Raw genomic sequence first — 16,062 nt, 5'->3', positions numbered from 1 at the left:
CTGTTGTTGGCTGGATGCCATAGTGACTCACTATTACCCCTTGAGGTACACAGTGGTATTACAAGATGGGATGAGCCGTGGCTAGCTGGTTAGCAAGCTTATTTCAGCAAATATCTCCACACAGTACAGCTTTGATATGTTGTACAAACTTTTATTTCGTCACATTCTGTTGATGATTTCATTTTTTTTTTAAGTTTTAAAACAGTCTTACAGCCTCATACATATTGTATCTTTAATAGTGGAAAAGGGAATAGTTCTACTTTTTTCAGCAATTTTCACAATATGTTATTGAAACACACATATATAACACATATTTGCACATGCACACACTTTGAAAATATATGAAATGAAGAATAAGTTTGGCTTGACTCAAGATCAAGAGAAATAGAAGAGATGTTGCTACCCTGAAAGGTTTGATATGAGAAAACAAGGTAATAAATTATCTCTATTCATAGTTGCTGCTTTAGTCCAACTCTGTCAGGTGAGCCTGAGCATAGTGATTCATAATTACCATGATCGTCACCACACTTCCTTGGCATTTCCTTGTGGTGAAAGGATCCAGTGCTGAAGTCTTTGCAGGTCAACCCATTGCTTTCATCAGGCTACAACCAGTGCTCACGGCGTCCTTTAGGCTTCCCAAAAAGCACAAGACTGCCAGCTGGGGGTTGACCTACAAGGTGTCAGCTCACATTTCCAGAAACCATTGCAGCAACCATGTTTAGGCCAGCGCACTGCTGTTTGTAGCATCAAAACAGATGGTCGGACTGGAGCAGACTGTTCCGCAGGAGGATCAGATAGAGGAATCCTTGAGATGAAGAGTATGTGCATATCGGGAACAGTTAAAACAAGTGGACAATGGGAGGATGTTGCAGTTGTATAGGTTTTTAAGTTCAAAAGTAACAATTCAGTATGTTTCAGTGCAAAACATTTAGACCAATTTGGACTGTAATTTTGATATGTGGTAATATTTGTAATTGACTTACTGTAATTCAAATAATTTACCATTCTCACCTCACAGCATAGGACATTGAACATTGTTCAACTTTCCCTCTCCTGTACTTAGATATGTTGTGTGCCAGACTTGTCTTTGTGGGAAGAAAACCAAAAGAGGAAGATGGTTAAAAGATGTTGCAATTTGCTAAATATGTGATCAAACCAAAAAAATTGACAACATTTCTGTTAAATATTATCTCAAAATGTGAAGCAATATTAAAGCTTTCCACCACGTTACAGCAGTTCTCATAGACCTCCACTGTATTTAAAGCTCAACCTGTGTGAACATTAAAAACCCAGTTTAATATTCCATACCTACCATTTTGTGTGGTTAAGTTGTTTGATACTTAATCAAAATGATCTGTTTTATTGTTGGTTATTAAAGGACCAGTGTGTAGGATTTAGTGGCATCTAGCTTTGAAGTTGTAGAATGCAACCTACCTCATGTCGTGCTCTCGCTTCAAACTACAGTGATATTGAAACTTATAGAAAAAAAAGAAGGACTGAATCTAGAGCCACTGTTTTGTTTATCCATTCTAGGATGTTGAAGAAACACGGTTGTTCAACGTGGTGGCCTGATAGCTAATCTTAACAAAAACTTCAGCTAACTGGCAATCTAACCTGCATCAATACTTACTGAGCTAGACAGCTAATAAAGGAGAAAGTTGACTGAGGTTCGCCAATTACCAAGCTTGCACAACTGTTATTGGAAACTAAATGTGATCAGTCACATACAGCATGTCTCAATCAAACCTTTTCTGCATGTCATGTCCTTATATCCCCCTGTTCCTGTCTCTCTTGACTGCGTATTCACACGTCCTGATGATACCTATGCTTTAAAAGTTGTTCTGTACAGTATGTGAACGAGCCATATTCACTTCTATTCTATGTTTAGATGTTATTTGCAGTCAGTGTCTTAATTAAAGGACATCAAAGCAAAATAGAGGCTCTTTCCGTCTGGAGGTCTTTATCTGTCTAAACTGTCACTGTGAGTTTGCAACCAGCTAATCACCACTTAGGGCTATATTTACACTCATTATCTGGAATAAAAGAGGTGTTAGGTCACAATAATGAAAATCAGAAGTGGGATAACACTGTACCGTGATATGGTAGCAGAATATTTGTCAACATTATGCATGCAATAAATGCAGGTCCAGTTTTGAGAACACACATGCACACAGAAAATAACAAACACATTTTAATGCAATAAGTTGGAAAGCAGTTCAAGTAGTGCTTCAGCTAATTTTAGCTAGCAAGAGGTGTTTTTTAAAGCTCTGTGTGCGGGTGAACAGTCATGTTAACCTCTCCTCAAAGTGATTGATAGTGAGGTGAGGCCCCAGCCTGTTCTACTTTAAAAAGTCTATGCCTATGACTGCCTTGTGACTCTCTGGGCTCATGTATCCTTAACCATAACCTTGTAAACAAATTACATAAAGCAGAAAACTTAAAAATGGATCCTAAAAAACTCATAAAACTGCTTCAATGGGTGTTGGTTTAGAAAATGTATCTTTCTTATTTCAATTTTTCATTTCAACGTTTGCTAATACTCTGTGGCAACAATGCGGTTGTTTCATGCTGTATTTTGGCTGTAGGACAACAACAACAACAACAACAACAACAAAAACAAACTTGGGGCAATTGTCAGTTAAGGAGAAAGTTAATTCCATGAAGTGGAGAGACTCATAGGTTTGACTTGTCCAATCTGTCTGGCGGCTCAAAGGACCGTCTATTTTTAGTTGTTTCAGGGAGGGGATGGGGGGAGAAACGGAGGCAGGAAAGGAAAACAAGAGAAGGTCCAGACAGACGTGTCATGGCAGAAAAAGCTCATTAGACCTACACAAATTACCTTTCACAAATTATTTTTGTTACATTTGAGAGAAACATGAACTGAAAACACTAATCTACCTTTATTTTGTTACTGTGCACTGGACTTGTGAGACCACATGCTTTCATGCCTGAACCTTGTAATCAGCCTATAGGAAGGGGGTGAGCTGCACCTCTTCTTTGCCCTGGAAGAGAGGAGGGGAAAAAGGAGTCAAGTGGATGAAGAAGAAGAGGAGGAAGAGGAGGAGGGGGAGGGAGGGAGGGAGGCTCTTCTCCTCTCTCTCTAAGAGCATTAACTGTAGAGTGTTCTGGTGGTGACAGGGCTGTCAGGGTCAGATGGCTGCTCAGCCTGATTAGACCAGCTCACAGCAGATCCTCAGCCCAGCACACTGCACTGCTACAAGCAAGGTAGAGCTACAGTCTGGCACGTACAGTACACCGAGAGAGGCCAGGAGGCACGGCGAGAGGTGGATAGTTCAGTGTTACAGTGGGGCAGAGCCACAGGTTGTTGCAGAAGGAGTTTATTTTCTGCTACTCGACTACATGATCAGATTCTGATAGCAGAAAGAGAGTAAAAGCAGGTGGACTTCACTGGAGCAAGAAGATCTGAAGTTTAGTCTGTGGTTGGGAATGACATTTAAGAGCAGGTAAGGACAAACACTCAATAGATACTGTATTTGTTTTGTTGTTGAATTCTAGAAGAAATGATCATAATTAGATGTTTGGGAAAGGCTCCTGATACAGTCAGTTAAAGCTGCAATGATTAATTTATTAAATGTCAGCTATGAAATTCATCACTAACTATTCTGATAATCGATTAATTGGCTTGAGAATATTTTTAAAGAAAAAAAGGGGAACAATCTCTGATTCCAGCTATGAAAACTATAAAAAGTAGTTGTAAATGCTCCTGAAACAGCCTCAATTTAATACTGATGGCTTGCAAGAAATTTGGATATTTCTATATAGTTATTACATTGTGTCACATTCTTAATACCTGCCACTGGCTGGGATTCTCTGTGAAATCAGATGAAATGATTCTGCATTTACATTTTGTGTGAGTGAGCAAATTAAAAGGAACAAGGGAGAGATTTCCTTGTGTAATTGTATTTTTGACATATTTTGTTTTTATAGCAGAGGAAACACTTGTCCACAGTGGCCTTCAAACTCTACAAAATATGAAAGTTCTTAGTTGTGGCTTTAAATGTGAAAATGTTCAGGTTTCTTTACTCCTCAATGCAAGAGGGGACTTAGCTAACGCTGCCAAGCTACCAAACCCCCATAAAACATCTCATAAACTTACAGTTAAGAAATTTCAGCTAACTAACTATGTCCTAAAAATCTCCACTAACTTGTACTATTAAATCTGTGGAAATGATTCAAAAAGGCCATTGCCAGTTCATGTAAACAAACCAGACAGCTACAGACGGTTGAAATATTAAGCAAAGCTACTGCAGCAGTGCTGAAAAAAAGCGGGAGGATGCTAAAAGACAATACTCACCCCGGCCACAGCCCCTTCACCCTGCTGCTGCAAGAGATACAGAAGTATCTGCTGCTGTATCACCAGACTACAGAACAGCTTCTTTCCTGAGGCTGAGACTTCATCCTCCACACTCCATCATAAATGAAATTTATCTTTATAACTTATTATCAAGGATTGAAATAAGGGGAGAACAAGGGATGTGGAGGGCACAATGCCTGTATTTTCCTTAGGCCCCAGAATGACTAAATCCACCCCTGCCTCTATGACAGTAAATTCTTTGGGTTTTACACAAAACAAGACATTTGATGACATCACCTTTGATCATTTTCTTACATTTAATATGCCAAACAACTAATCAATTAATCGAGAAAATTGTCAATAAATTAATCAGCAATGAAAATTAAAAAATTAGTTGCAGCTAAAGTCAGCTGCGAGTGAAGTTGTGTAACTTTTGAGGACATGATTGGCCAGCTTGATGTGATAGATAAGAACATAGATTCAACAACAGGGAATTTCCACTGAAATTAATTTTCACAGTAATGTTACTGGCAATCAAGTTAATCACCATTCTTCACTGGAACAGACTGAGAGAAGGTGGATAGGGGTGTGTACTTGCATTAGTGACAGTTGTTTCCTCAAAAATTGGATGTGTCACAGAATCAGCAGCCAGTATAGATACAGCTATAAATACAGCTGCAGGGTATTCAGTGTCTACAGGGGTTTATTATAACAGGCAGTCAGCTGGTTGACTGTCAGCACTCACACACTGCTGTAGGGTTACTGCTGCTGCAGGACTTTGGTGTTACTGCCATTGAGTGGTTTGTGAATTTCCCAGCGAAAGAGCCACGCTGTCCTCTGAGGTAAGAGAGAAGGTCGTTAGCTTTTAGAAACAACTCAATTTAGGCATTTAGCACATTTTGATTTGTGATTGGAGCTGCTTCAGGAAACCTCCTCTATAGCTGTTATACAGTAACTGCAGGGTAGCAGAGGTGAAAGTGCTGTAACAGGATTTAACCTATTTTAGGCCACTAGTACTAACCTGCCTTGTTTTTGTCTTTACTACTAACCCACTAAGCTTACAAGCTTCATTCAGCCACACACTGCAGGTACTGTAGGAAAGTTTGGCAACCTAATCCGGCTCTAAAATAATATTCAGAGATCCCTTTTTAACTTCTTTGGGTCCTGACCCTGCCTGTGACAGGGAAACAGCCAGGCAGCCAGATGACCAACTGGGGACGCACCTGTTTGTACAAACCAAACTGTGCTCTAAGGTAAAAGGGAAGATCGGCTTTACAGTTTTAATTGGAATTACTGCTACCGTCTAGCCATTTCCCTTATGTTAGTTTATGCTTTCACATATTGTTTTGGCATGAGGGACTCAGCTTTAGAGGTCAGCTAAATGCCTGAGTGACTGCAGTACTTGTGAAGAGAAAGTATTCAAATTTATTTTGTTATGCTATATTCAGTGAATTGACTGCTTTGTCTGGTCTGTGAGAAACTGTATCCTCTGTCATGTCTATCACAATTTTGTTAAGCTTGTGTTATGTTAGGCTTTAAAATCAGAAAGTAAAATAAATTATTCTTTGACATTTTGAATTGACTGGATGGAAAATAATTGACATCTATCCTGATTAGCAGTAACACAGGATAGATTCCTAATTATAGATAGTCAACAACCTGCGAGAGACTATAGTCTTCTGGAGGAGTTAGTGACTAAGTCGGCATGTGATTATGTGTGTGTGTGTGTGTGTGTGTGTGTGTGTGTGTGTGTGTATTGTCAGAGCTGAGGCAAAGAGGTGACTACAGATTACCCAGAGTACCTCTGGACTTTCCCTGGATTTTCAAGGAACTAAAAGACTCCTTCAGCCTGTTGTTGTCTGTGTTTCTACCGATGGTCTGAACTGACCCATGAAGATTAGGTAGATTAGTCCACTGATATACGGAAAAGTGACAGCTGTCTTTGTGTCAGACTATACTGCAATGATAACATCATATAAAGCATCAGAGAGGAATCATTATGCATCTCAACAGCAACAGTAAACATGGAGGAGAATCAAGTTGAGCTGCTGTTGATTGTCATTTACAACTTTTCCAAGTTGATGTGTCAGCCTGCTGTGAGTACTTGACCAATCAGAAATGTTCAGCTCTTGGGGCGGCTGTTCAGCTCAGTTGGTAGAGTGCCTGTCCCATGTATGGAGACTATCAGTCCTCTGCAGCGGCCACTGGTTCGGTTCCTGCCTGTGGCCCTTTGCTGCATGTTGTCCCCTCTCTCTTCACCCCCTTTCCTGTCTACTCTTCAGCTGTACTATCAAATAAAGGCAAGAAAAGCCAAAAAAACATAACTTAAAGAAAAAAAAAGAAATGTTTAGCTCTGCAAACCCCACCCCTAAAGTTCCTGTACTTTTGGAAAATACAAACCCCCGAGCAGCAACTTTATGGGAGATAAATTAATTTACTTAATTTAGACCCTGGTCCCTGGCGAAAGTTCCTGCTGTGGAAATGTGGCTAAAGGTGGCCAAACAGGAGAGAAATACACAAAGGGTAAATCAAGAAAGCAAATGGCATGTATAGAAAAATAAGAACATTTTCTGATTGTTTCACAGCAGTTAAATTCATTCAAGTAAACATGCCCACACCTTAGTGTGAATACAGCTGGAACGATCCTCAGTCTGCTCTGCCTGTGTGTTGGTTTGTGTATGTATATAGCTCTCTCTGTAGCTCTCACAGACAGAGAGCAGAGGAGAGAGACAGCGACAGTGATGTAACCATAGGTCGCTATGTTGTTGTGGAGTCTCAGCCTCAAAACCCGCGTGCTGAATTGGCTGGGGGCTACACACCACTGGCAATCAGGCTGAAGCCCTGAAATGTCCAGAACACAACAAAATAGGAGAAAATAAGAAAATACAGGCGAGTGGCAGGATCTCTGTAGATACAGACACTACTACACACTTCTAGTAGTTCAGAAGTGATGATTTAGAGGGATTTTATGAGTCTAGATTATACCTTTAAAGTTTGTCTTTGTTCAGCTCAAACTAAATATCATTTAAACATCTCATACACTGCAGATATATAGCATATGTGATCAAGAACAACTGTTTATGACAAAATATGCCAAAGTTAATGGCTGTTGTTGCATTTTTTAACAAAGTAGTTATCTGACATACATTAAAGATACAATCTGAGAAATTCAAATATATATTGAAGCTGGATGACACATTTTCTGGCCAGTAACCGCTTTTTAATCCAAAGCCAATATGTGTCAGTTCAATTGGCAAATGGATGAATCATTCCAGGCCTATGAGGACCTGCTCTACTTGAAGTAGCAAGTGAGCTAAGTGAACTTGGTGAACTTCCCTCAGATTTGTTGCACTCCTAGAGTACATTAAATACAGCACCAGTTTTCAAACTTAATCTCTTTTTTCTCTTCTGATGAAATTGAGTTTTGCTGATATTGAACAGGATGGTATAATCAGATTTTCCATATTTTCCGAGTCACATCATATATTAGATTTTCTAGCTCATATGGCATCTGTCATCTGTTTCCAAGGTTTCTTGTCCCCACACAAGTAGGAACACTTGAACATCTTTCAGTAGCTGTGTGAGATGCTAGTTTACTATAGTGTGTGTGCACATGTATATGCACACACCTGACTCAGACTCAGGACTTTCTTGCAAATGTCAGTGGTACTGAATATATCCAGAAGTTAGTGGTCTTGATATATAGCAGCTTATGAATTTAAAATTTCAGATTTAAATTATTACAAGTCAATTTAGAAAAGTCCACTCAGGTTCATTAGTGATAGTCAGGCTATACATCTTACCTTTTTGCATGCATGTGTATTTTACTCAGTATTTGAAACTAATGGTAGATTTTTTTATTCCATCTTGTCAAGGACTTATTGTGTGGGTGAAATCTAAAAAAATAAAATAAAAATAACTCTTTGTCATTTTAAAACATATTTCCATGTTAAAAAAAAAAAAAAAAGGCATTTTAATTTTTCACAAACTCTACTCCACCCTACTGATGAAGGCTGTCATTTAAATATTTTGCCATATTTTTTTGTATTCTGATTTCACAGATACCATGTTTGTAATTCTGAAACAAATTCAGAATTAGTGAAAGTGTTTTCATGACCATTTTTCTGTTCATTAATGATTTAAAGGTGACTTCTTTGTATGTTTTGGCCTTAGAATCGCTGGTTGATGGAGTTTATGCGGCGGAGTGGGGACTACTGCCACGCCCAACACATTTAGACCCTGTCTGCGATGAAGCTGCACCATGCAGTCCTGCAGCCCTGAAACCTGAAAGATCTTTGGCCTTTGCCCTTTGAACCAGCCAGCTCATGGGGTAACAAGTGGAGCTTCGCCACTGAAAGCCAACCGGAGAGCGAAGGGAAGAGAGAGCCACTGAAAGACAAAGAGAAAGAAAAGGGCCGGACAATCAGAGACAGAAACGAGAGAGTTGACACTCTGTAGCCTCCTGGACTAAAGGATACGTCAACTGATGGGATAATACATGACAACAGGACCTCAGAATTGGGAAAATACCTTAAACTGATATAAACAGTCTCTCTATAGAAAATTCCACAAAAGACAGGAAGTCCAGACTCACCTGGAGTCCTGATAGAAGTTGAAGACACAGTAGCTGACTGCAACAGCTGGAGCTACAGGTGAGGGCTCAACATAAAACATAATGATATACCAACATTGTTTAACCTCTACACTTTACTGACTTGTTTCGGTATTATACATGTGGCTGTTTTTTTTAGGATTCTGCTGAAATTTTTTAGTGTGGTCAGTATGAAATGAAATCAACTTTTTGCATGCCTTTCCTGGAGTGTACTGTAAAATGTATTTACAATAATGTTTTTATGTCCCCTTGTAATGAAAAACATCACCTTCCCCATTTTCAGTTCTATTTCATGTGTTTTAGAAGTTGTTGTGACAGTCTTCACACCGGTGAAATTTCATTCTTTGAGATAATTCAGTGACAAAGCACATCTAGCACCCTGCTCACATCAACAAAACTGAAAACATTAGTATTTGTCATATGTCCAGTGCCAGTGCTACAGGGATAAGCTAGATATGCCTCTTCCGTATTGTTGGGAAATGTAAACTTGTTGCTGCAAAACTTCTGCACTGCATGCTATACTATGATGTGAATATGTTGGACAGCATTGGCGATGACAAGTTCCTTCAGTCAGACCGAACACTATAATCATATGATGATCTTACACAAAATGGCGCATTTTTGTAGATTAAACTACCTTAAACAACCCTATATAAGGTAGTTCAAATAAGCTCAACCTAAAACATCTACATCAGTAAAATGCAACATATACAGTACATTAATGCAGCAGAAATATTGATGACCCTAACCATCATATATAATAGTAGACATTTTACTGCACAATGAGTACTTTTCATGCTTAAGACAATTTGCCGATAATACTTACTTGACTTAAGTTGGGTTTTAAATGCAGGACTTTTCCATGTAGTGGAGTATTTTCACAGTGTTGCATTAGAAATCTAAAATAAGTAAAGGATGGCGGAGTACTTCTTCCACCTCTGTTGCCCACACAGCTTTGAAATGACTTCTAATCACGGGAATAATTGGGAATCCCTGTGGGAGGGGTTAGGTTTTTTTTAAACTGCAGTATTATACTCCTCTTTGATCACTGTTGTTCCTTGATCTGTTTGTTTTTTACTCTGTATTGTATGAAACTTACAAAAATAGACTGTAAGTATGCAACCTTATGATGAGTTTTAGGACGCCTTAGGATTGTAACAGATTTAGCTGTATTTTAGGAAGTTGCAGAAATGTTTTTGTGAAGTCAGGCTTGTGGCGTGTGGACAGGTTGTGTTGAATATGCATTTTTTCACAGCAGGAAAAGAACAGGTGTCACTAACAACATTAATGATGGCTCTGATCTATTCAAGTGCCCCAGTAAGCCGTGCCAGTGTGACAGTGAGCTACCATGCAAGGTTGCAGGACCCTGAAACTGAAGTAGCTGAATGGAATTCAACCGTCATTAATTTAATTATTTACACCTGTGCTTTTCCCTCTGTAACATGTCAAAATGTCACCTGTGAAAACACCTATTGGTGTCAAAGATACAGTAGACGATAGTGATAAAAACCTGGAAAATCACGAGAACAGCAAAGACGGTAACTAGTTAAAACTCTTCTCCACTTCATGTGGTGTATTTAGTAGTTTTGTAATGTCTAAGGAGCTTACAAAAGTGCACTAAATGTGGCTCAGATATTTGTCCAGTTTTTAGTTCCAGTACATTTCTCTCTGACATTGAGCTTATGACAAACAACTAACTGCTCACACATAAAGGTCAGAGGTCATCCTGGGTGTCAAAGGTCAGACTGGCTACCATGAACCGTCCAGCCCCAGTGGAACTGTGCCACAAGAACATGAGATTCCTCATCACACACAACCCAACAGACAGTACGCTCAGCTCCTTTATAGAGGTATGAAATAAGCGTTTGTCTACAGATACACATGCACATATGCACATGCCTCATGAATAAACATACAGTATATTATATATGTAAACTGAAACCACTAACACACATTTAACTGAATTGATCTGCTTATGTTTTGGTCTAGTTGTGAAAATCATCTCCAACCACTGCCATTCCTTTCAGGACCTGAAACGCTATGGTGCCACCACAGTTGTTCGAGTCTGTGACATCACCTATGACAAAACACCACTGGAGAAAGATGGGATTAATGTGGTGGTAAGCATACACTTAACACACACATGCACAGCATTTACCATAAAAAATACAGAGTGCAAGAGGTGCTGTAACTGTTCTGCTATTCCTTCAGGATTGGCCGTTTGATGATGGAGCTCCGCCCCCCAGTAAGCTGGTTGATGATTGGTTAAGTCTGCTGAAGAAGAAGTTTCAGGAGGATCCAGGAAGCTGCGTGGCTGTTCACTGTGTGGCTGGACTGGGAAGGTGAGAGACACAAGAAACATACCAAAAAAATGCATCCAAGAGAGGGAGAAATGTAGACCCACACACATATATATATGACAGGGATTAACATGTAGATAAAGCTGAAAAATAAGGAAATAAATAGAATCACTGCTTTCACTGGTTTCATGCTTCTGGTATAAAACTGATGCCTTTTGCTGTAGATTCTAGCTGGTTTTCTTGGCAAAAAACACAAGACAAAAACAGCAACCTGTTGTTTTTCTGAGCTGCATCTTAAAAAACGTTTCAACGATGCAGACAAAGTGCTGTGATTTTCACTCAGGCATCAGACTCATGTCTCTGTGTGCATTTGTGTGTTTATTCATGCACACAGGGCTCCTGTGCTAGTTGCTTTGGCTCTGATAGAAAGTGGGATGAAGTATGAAGATGCTATTCAACTCATCAGACAGTAAGTACATTTATGTACTATATCTTCATTGTGGCAGAACTAGTAAATATCCTATTGTAAGAGCACTTATGTACTTATGATTACTATATATATATATATATATATATATATATATATATATATATATATATATATATATATATATATATATAGTATATCAGAGCTAAGTTTCTTTATAATACACTACAATTTGTTTATACACAGAACTGCTGATACCACAAGGCCAAGAACGCTTATGCTTGCAGCTATTTTTTACTTTATTTTATTGCTGTAATCTTGCGATCACCAGTTAATTATTTTGTTGTCTTGAGATTACAAAGCTCATTTTCTCAAGATAATGGGTAGATTATCTTGTCATCTTTTGAAAATAAAAACAAAAAACATTTTCTCTAAATAAGATAATTTAATAAGAAATCATGAGAAAACAACTTCTGTTTTCTCAAGGTCACAAGATAATGTGAGGAGCTCAACATTGAACTTGTAACTGACTTAGGCTGGAGATATACTTGCTTGTAACAACATGTTCATACGCACCCTGACACATCCTTACGCATCATGGCTGCCTCATGTATCCTGCATCCATTTGGAACGATGGTTGTACATGTCAGGGTTGCCAGATGTATGATACCATAATTTTAACAACTGTATAATATCTGATCAGTAATTTCTAAAAAGGCAGAATGTACAATAATTTTTACATTTTCATAAATCTGCAACAAAACCTTATGTGAGAGCAACCAATCACATCAGCAACACACTGATCATGCAGCTCTCAGACCAATGACAGTCTTATTTTGATGGATAAAAGCATAAAGAATGAATGTGTTATGGGCTGCGATTGATTCTGTGTGCAGTCATACAAACAATGGAGCCACCATGTTACATGTGTTACGTGGTGCACATGACTGAGTTTTACCATTCAGTGTTGTGTCCTGGCCCCCTCCCTTATGAATCCTCTCCAATCTTGATCTTGAAGGCTGAAAGCCAGTGTGATCAAATGAACCAAACAGTCATTATACTGAACATGAGAAAGCTTTGTATTTGTAAAATGCTTAACATACTTAATACATCTTTACACCACAATTTCTGCCCATGTATGTCTGTTTTATAGGGAGAATGTGTATCTTTTCTCGATTTTCCTCCTCTCTTCCTCCTTGCCTCTCCTCTTTGGATTCTCTTCAGTCATGATTTCTGTTGTAAACTGTTAAAGCAGCTCAAGTACACAGGAATAAAAAACATGTTAGAGTGTATGGAGGGTGGCTAACTAGCCTCCAGGTTACTATTTAAACCCGCTCTGTGTAGAAATGGATATTCTCTGTCCTGCTGCCATCTTGTGGTGGTATTAAAGAAGACAATGTGGCAGACAGCTATGCACACCGATACTGAGAGCACTAAATAAACAAAATGTTAGGTATCCTTTTTATTATACTGTTGCACTATGCTACTATCCATGGTGGCTGTCTGAGGGGCAGGAACGAAAAAAATAAAAAGGGCACCAGCTGTCTGCAGAAGGGTACTAGCATGGTGAAAACTGTTCTGCATTTAAGGTGAAAAAGACCTGATTTAGATTAAAATTGCTTTATTGTGCAACAACTACTACAACTCTTTAATAGAAACACAGGGAACTATATAACTATTTAAAGACATGTACAGGCCAATAATGTTTTTGTATGTAGGGCTCCTCTTGAGTCCACCAGTGTTATTATACTGTAAGAGACGAATCAAGGCAAGAGAAAAAGCAGATCTGCATTGTACTATAAGGGTCCTCAAGAAGATGTTGTGCAGTCATGGTATATGGAAGTAATGAGACTTTAATACCATTGACTTTTGTCTTTGTGTGTGTTTCAGGAAGCGTCGTGGAGCCATCAACAGCAAACAGCTCACCTACCTAGAGAAATATCGATCCAAGCAGAGGCTCCGCTTCAAAGACGCTCACGCACACAAGACCAAGTGTTGCATCATGTGAACACAAACGAACACACACACACACTCTCTCTCACACACATGCTCGGACATCTTGTACCCCTCAGAAATGCTCTCAGGAATCCAACCATACAAGCCTTGTGTCACTGTCATAAACTTTAAAATGTACGGGCTTCGTTAGTCCAAGTGTACCCTGGGATTTTTAAAAATGTTTTTTTTTTTTTTTACAGCAATTGGATCATCTTTGTTCCCTTGTTTGTAATGATTTCTTGTCTTTTAAAGATTATTTTATTGGCATGTTTGCTTCATAATATAGTTTACTGTGAAGAAAGACAGAAAACATAGGTGAGGGGGAGAAAATCACATAAAAAGTTATGATTTGTAGCTGATTCTTGAGGCGTAGCTGCTTTATTAGATAATTCTGGAGAAGACACAAAGTTGTATCAGGGATAATGTGATGAAATGTATGAATGACATTGAAATTCTCAACAAAACCAATCCATAGCATGTTTCTACAGGAACACCAGATTTTTTTTATGATCAAAGCCTCAAATCATACTGGCTACTTTGTAAAAATACCATTAAATTTTCATTACTTTGTACAAGTGTCCAGTGTATGTAATCATCGCTCCAATCTTGGTGTAAAGTTAGATGCAGTATTTCTGTGAGTGTTTTATTGCATGAAAAACCCTTTGAGACACTTTTCAAACAATTTTTAATACACTGAAACACAGACATAAAATTATCAAAGCGGCTCAGTATTTTTACTGTAAATTAGTGTCGATACTCTTAGTTGACCCTCTCTGTTACACTGTTCCTGTCTGTGTCTGTTCTTAGTGTAACTGGAGATATAAGGGCTCATTTTCATACCAGCATTTTCTGCCATTTGTCTATAATTGACATGAAAATCGGTTACTAAAATGCGAGATGAAGCATTTTGTTCAAAATAATGCCTTCATTTGTTGCATTCACTGTTTTAATATTACTCCATTGTGCTCAAGTGTTTACATATCAGTGTGTGCATTACAGTATATTATGCTATGTTTACTGACACCCACAGAGGGAAATATTTTTATTAGCAGCAGCTGATTTCAAGTCACATTTAAAGTACTTATATATATTATGAAGAAGGAAATGTTAATAATTTTAGAGTAATGATACATTACACACATTTTTAAAGTGGCTGACAGATGTAAACTAGTTGTAAAAAAATAATATAAATGAAGTATATCTATTTAATTCTTTTATTCTCATGGAGGTCAGGGTGAACAGGACAAACAACTCCTCCCATTCAGTGAGAACAAAAATGTGCAAAGAATGAAATTCATTGATTGCAGGTTTTACAAATATATATTTTTATGTTCCTGTGGGGTGGAGTTTACTTATTCATTTGTATTGTTCCTGACTGATGCATGTATCTGACACTTAATCCATTTTTCAATCAAAATTTGTACTTTTTTTTGCCGACGATGGAGCATGCACTTTTTATGAATTGGTTTGGTTGCTTATGATAATCTTGTCCTCATCTATATTATAAAAAACATACGATGTCCTGAACAACTATTTGTGTGAAACAGATAAGAGCAGAGGGTGTAAAACTGAAGTAAAGAAGCAGTAAAGATGTAGAGAGGAAAGAGGATCTATCAACTTTACCCGAAAGCTTTTTTTAACAAATTGGCTTCAGTTTATTTGTTCCAATGAAGTGTGTGTGTTTGTTTGATTGTGTGTGTATGTGTGTGTGTGTGTGTGTGTGTGTGTGTGTGTGTGTGTGCATGCTTGGTAGTCTTTAGCTATGGTAAATCACTGGGACTGACCTGAGCTTACACTTTTTTATGTAAAAAAATGCTGTAAATGTCTGTATGTCTGTAAATTCCTGCATTGTTTAATAAAAGTTTTGCCATTGTCTCTATATTTTAACAGTTGTTCATCATGTCCTCTGTCAAGCTATATCAATCCCTGTCGTGCAGCCTCATTTTAGTGAAAGTCGCCTGGAAATTCTGAAATACTGAAGGCAAAACCAAGGACTGACTAAGCCCTCTTAGTAAGAATAATTAGGCCATTAACACAACATGCTAGTGGAAAATATCAGTGGTGGAAAGAGTATTGAAAATCTGTACTAAAATAGAAGTGATGTTATAATACTGATATATTACGCAACTACAAGTAAAACTACTGGTGTTAAATACACTTAGAGTATTAGTTCATTTTTAACCACTGATGATTAATTATCAATAGCAGACATTCAGACACACCACATACAGCCAAATTTGATCCCAAGTGAGCTGGACCAGTAAAACCATTAATAACTTGTAAATAACAAGACCTTCAACTGCTACCATGTTTATGTATTAACAGGAAAACTTTCCTCAAATTCCTGTATCTCATTAATTTATTCTTAAATCATTTATTCATCAAATCAAACTTTAAATGTTCACTTAGCAAC

At 38.1% G+C, this 16,062-nt stretch overlaps 1 protein-coding gene across 2 annotated transcripts; it reads left to right on the top strand.

Moving 5' to 3' along the window:
- Positions 1–3,108: 3,108 nt before the first annotated feature.
- On the top strand, positions 3,109–15,536 carry LOC146321245 (protein tyrosine phosphatase type IVA 3). 2 transcript variants are annotated; one of them, XM_084726309.1, is made up of 7 exons: positions 3,109–3,464; positions 8,489–8,967; positions 10,641–10,777; positions 10,955–11,047; positions 11,139–11,269; positions 11,622–11,696; positions 13,545–15,536. In XM_084726309.1, exons 3-7 carry the CDS (start codon positions 10,682–10,684, stop codon positions 13,660–13,662), a joined length of 513 nt encoding a protein of 170 aa, XP_084582435.1. In that variant the 5' UTR covers positions 3,109–3,464; positions 8,489–8,967; positions 10,641–10,681; the 3' UTR covers positions 13,663–15,536. The 2 variants fall into 2 exon arrangements, with proteins under 2 accessions (XP_084582435.1, XP_084582436.1); XM_084726310.1 differs by lacking the exon at positions 3,109–3,464 and adding an exon at positions 5,002–5,157.
- Positions 15,537–16,062: the final 526 nt, after the last annotated feature.

This window comes from Lutjanus erythropterus, chromosome 9 (assembly GCF_056507025.1).
Source record: "Lutjanus erythropterus isolate fLutEry1 chromosome 9, fLutEry1.hap2, whole genome shotgun sequence".
Classification (NCBI taxonomy): domain Eukaryota; kingdom Metazoa; phylum Chordata; class Actinopteri; order Lutjaniformes; family Lutjanidae; genus Lutjanus; species Lutjanus erythropterus.
The sequence above is the reverse complement of the archived record's forward strand: the minus strand, read 5'-3'. Positions and strand labels throughout refer to the sequence as shown.

Excerpts from the sequence above, each read along its gene's own strand:
- LOC146321245 (XM_084726309.1), top strand. The coding sequence starts at position 10,682 with ATGAACCGTCCAGCCCCAGTGGAACTGTGCCACAAGAACATGAGATTC. Across the intron at positions 11,048-11,138 it reads AAGATGGGATTAATGTGGTG|GATTGGCCGTTTGATGATGG; the intron begins GTAAGCATACAC and ends CTATTCCTTCAG. Across the intron at positions 11,270-11,621 it reads TGTGTGGCTGGACTGGGAAG|GGCTCCTGTGCTAGTTGCTT; the intron begins GTGAGAGACACA and ends TCATGCACACAG.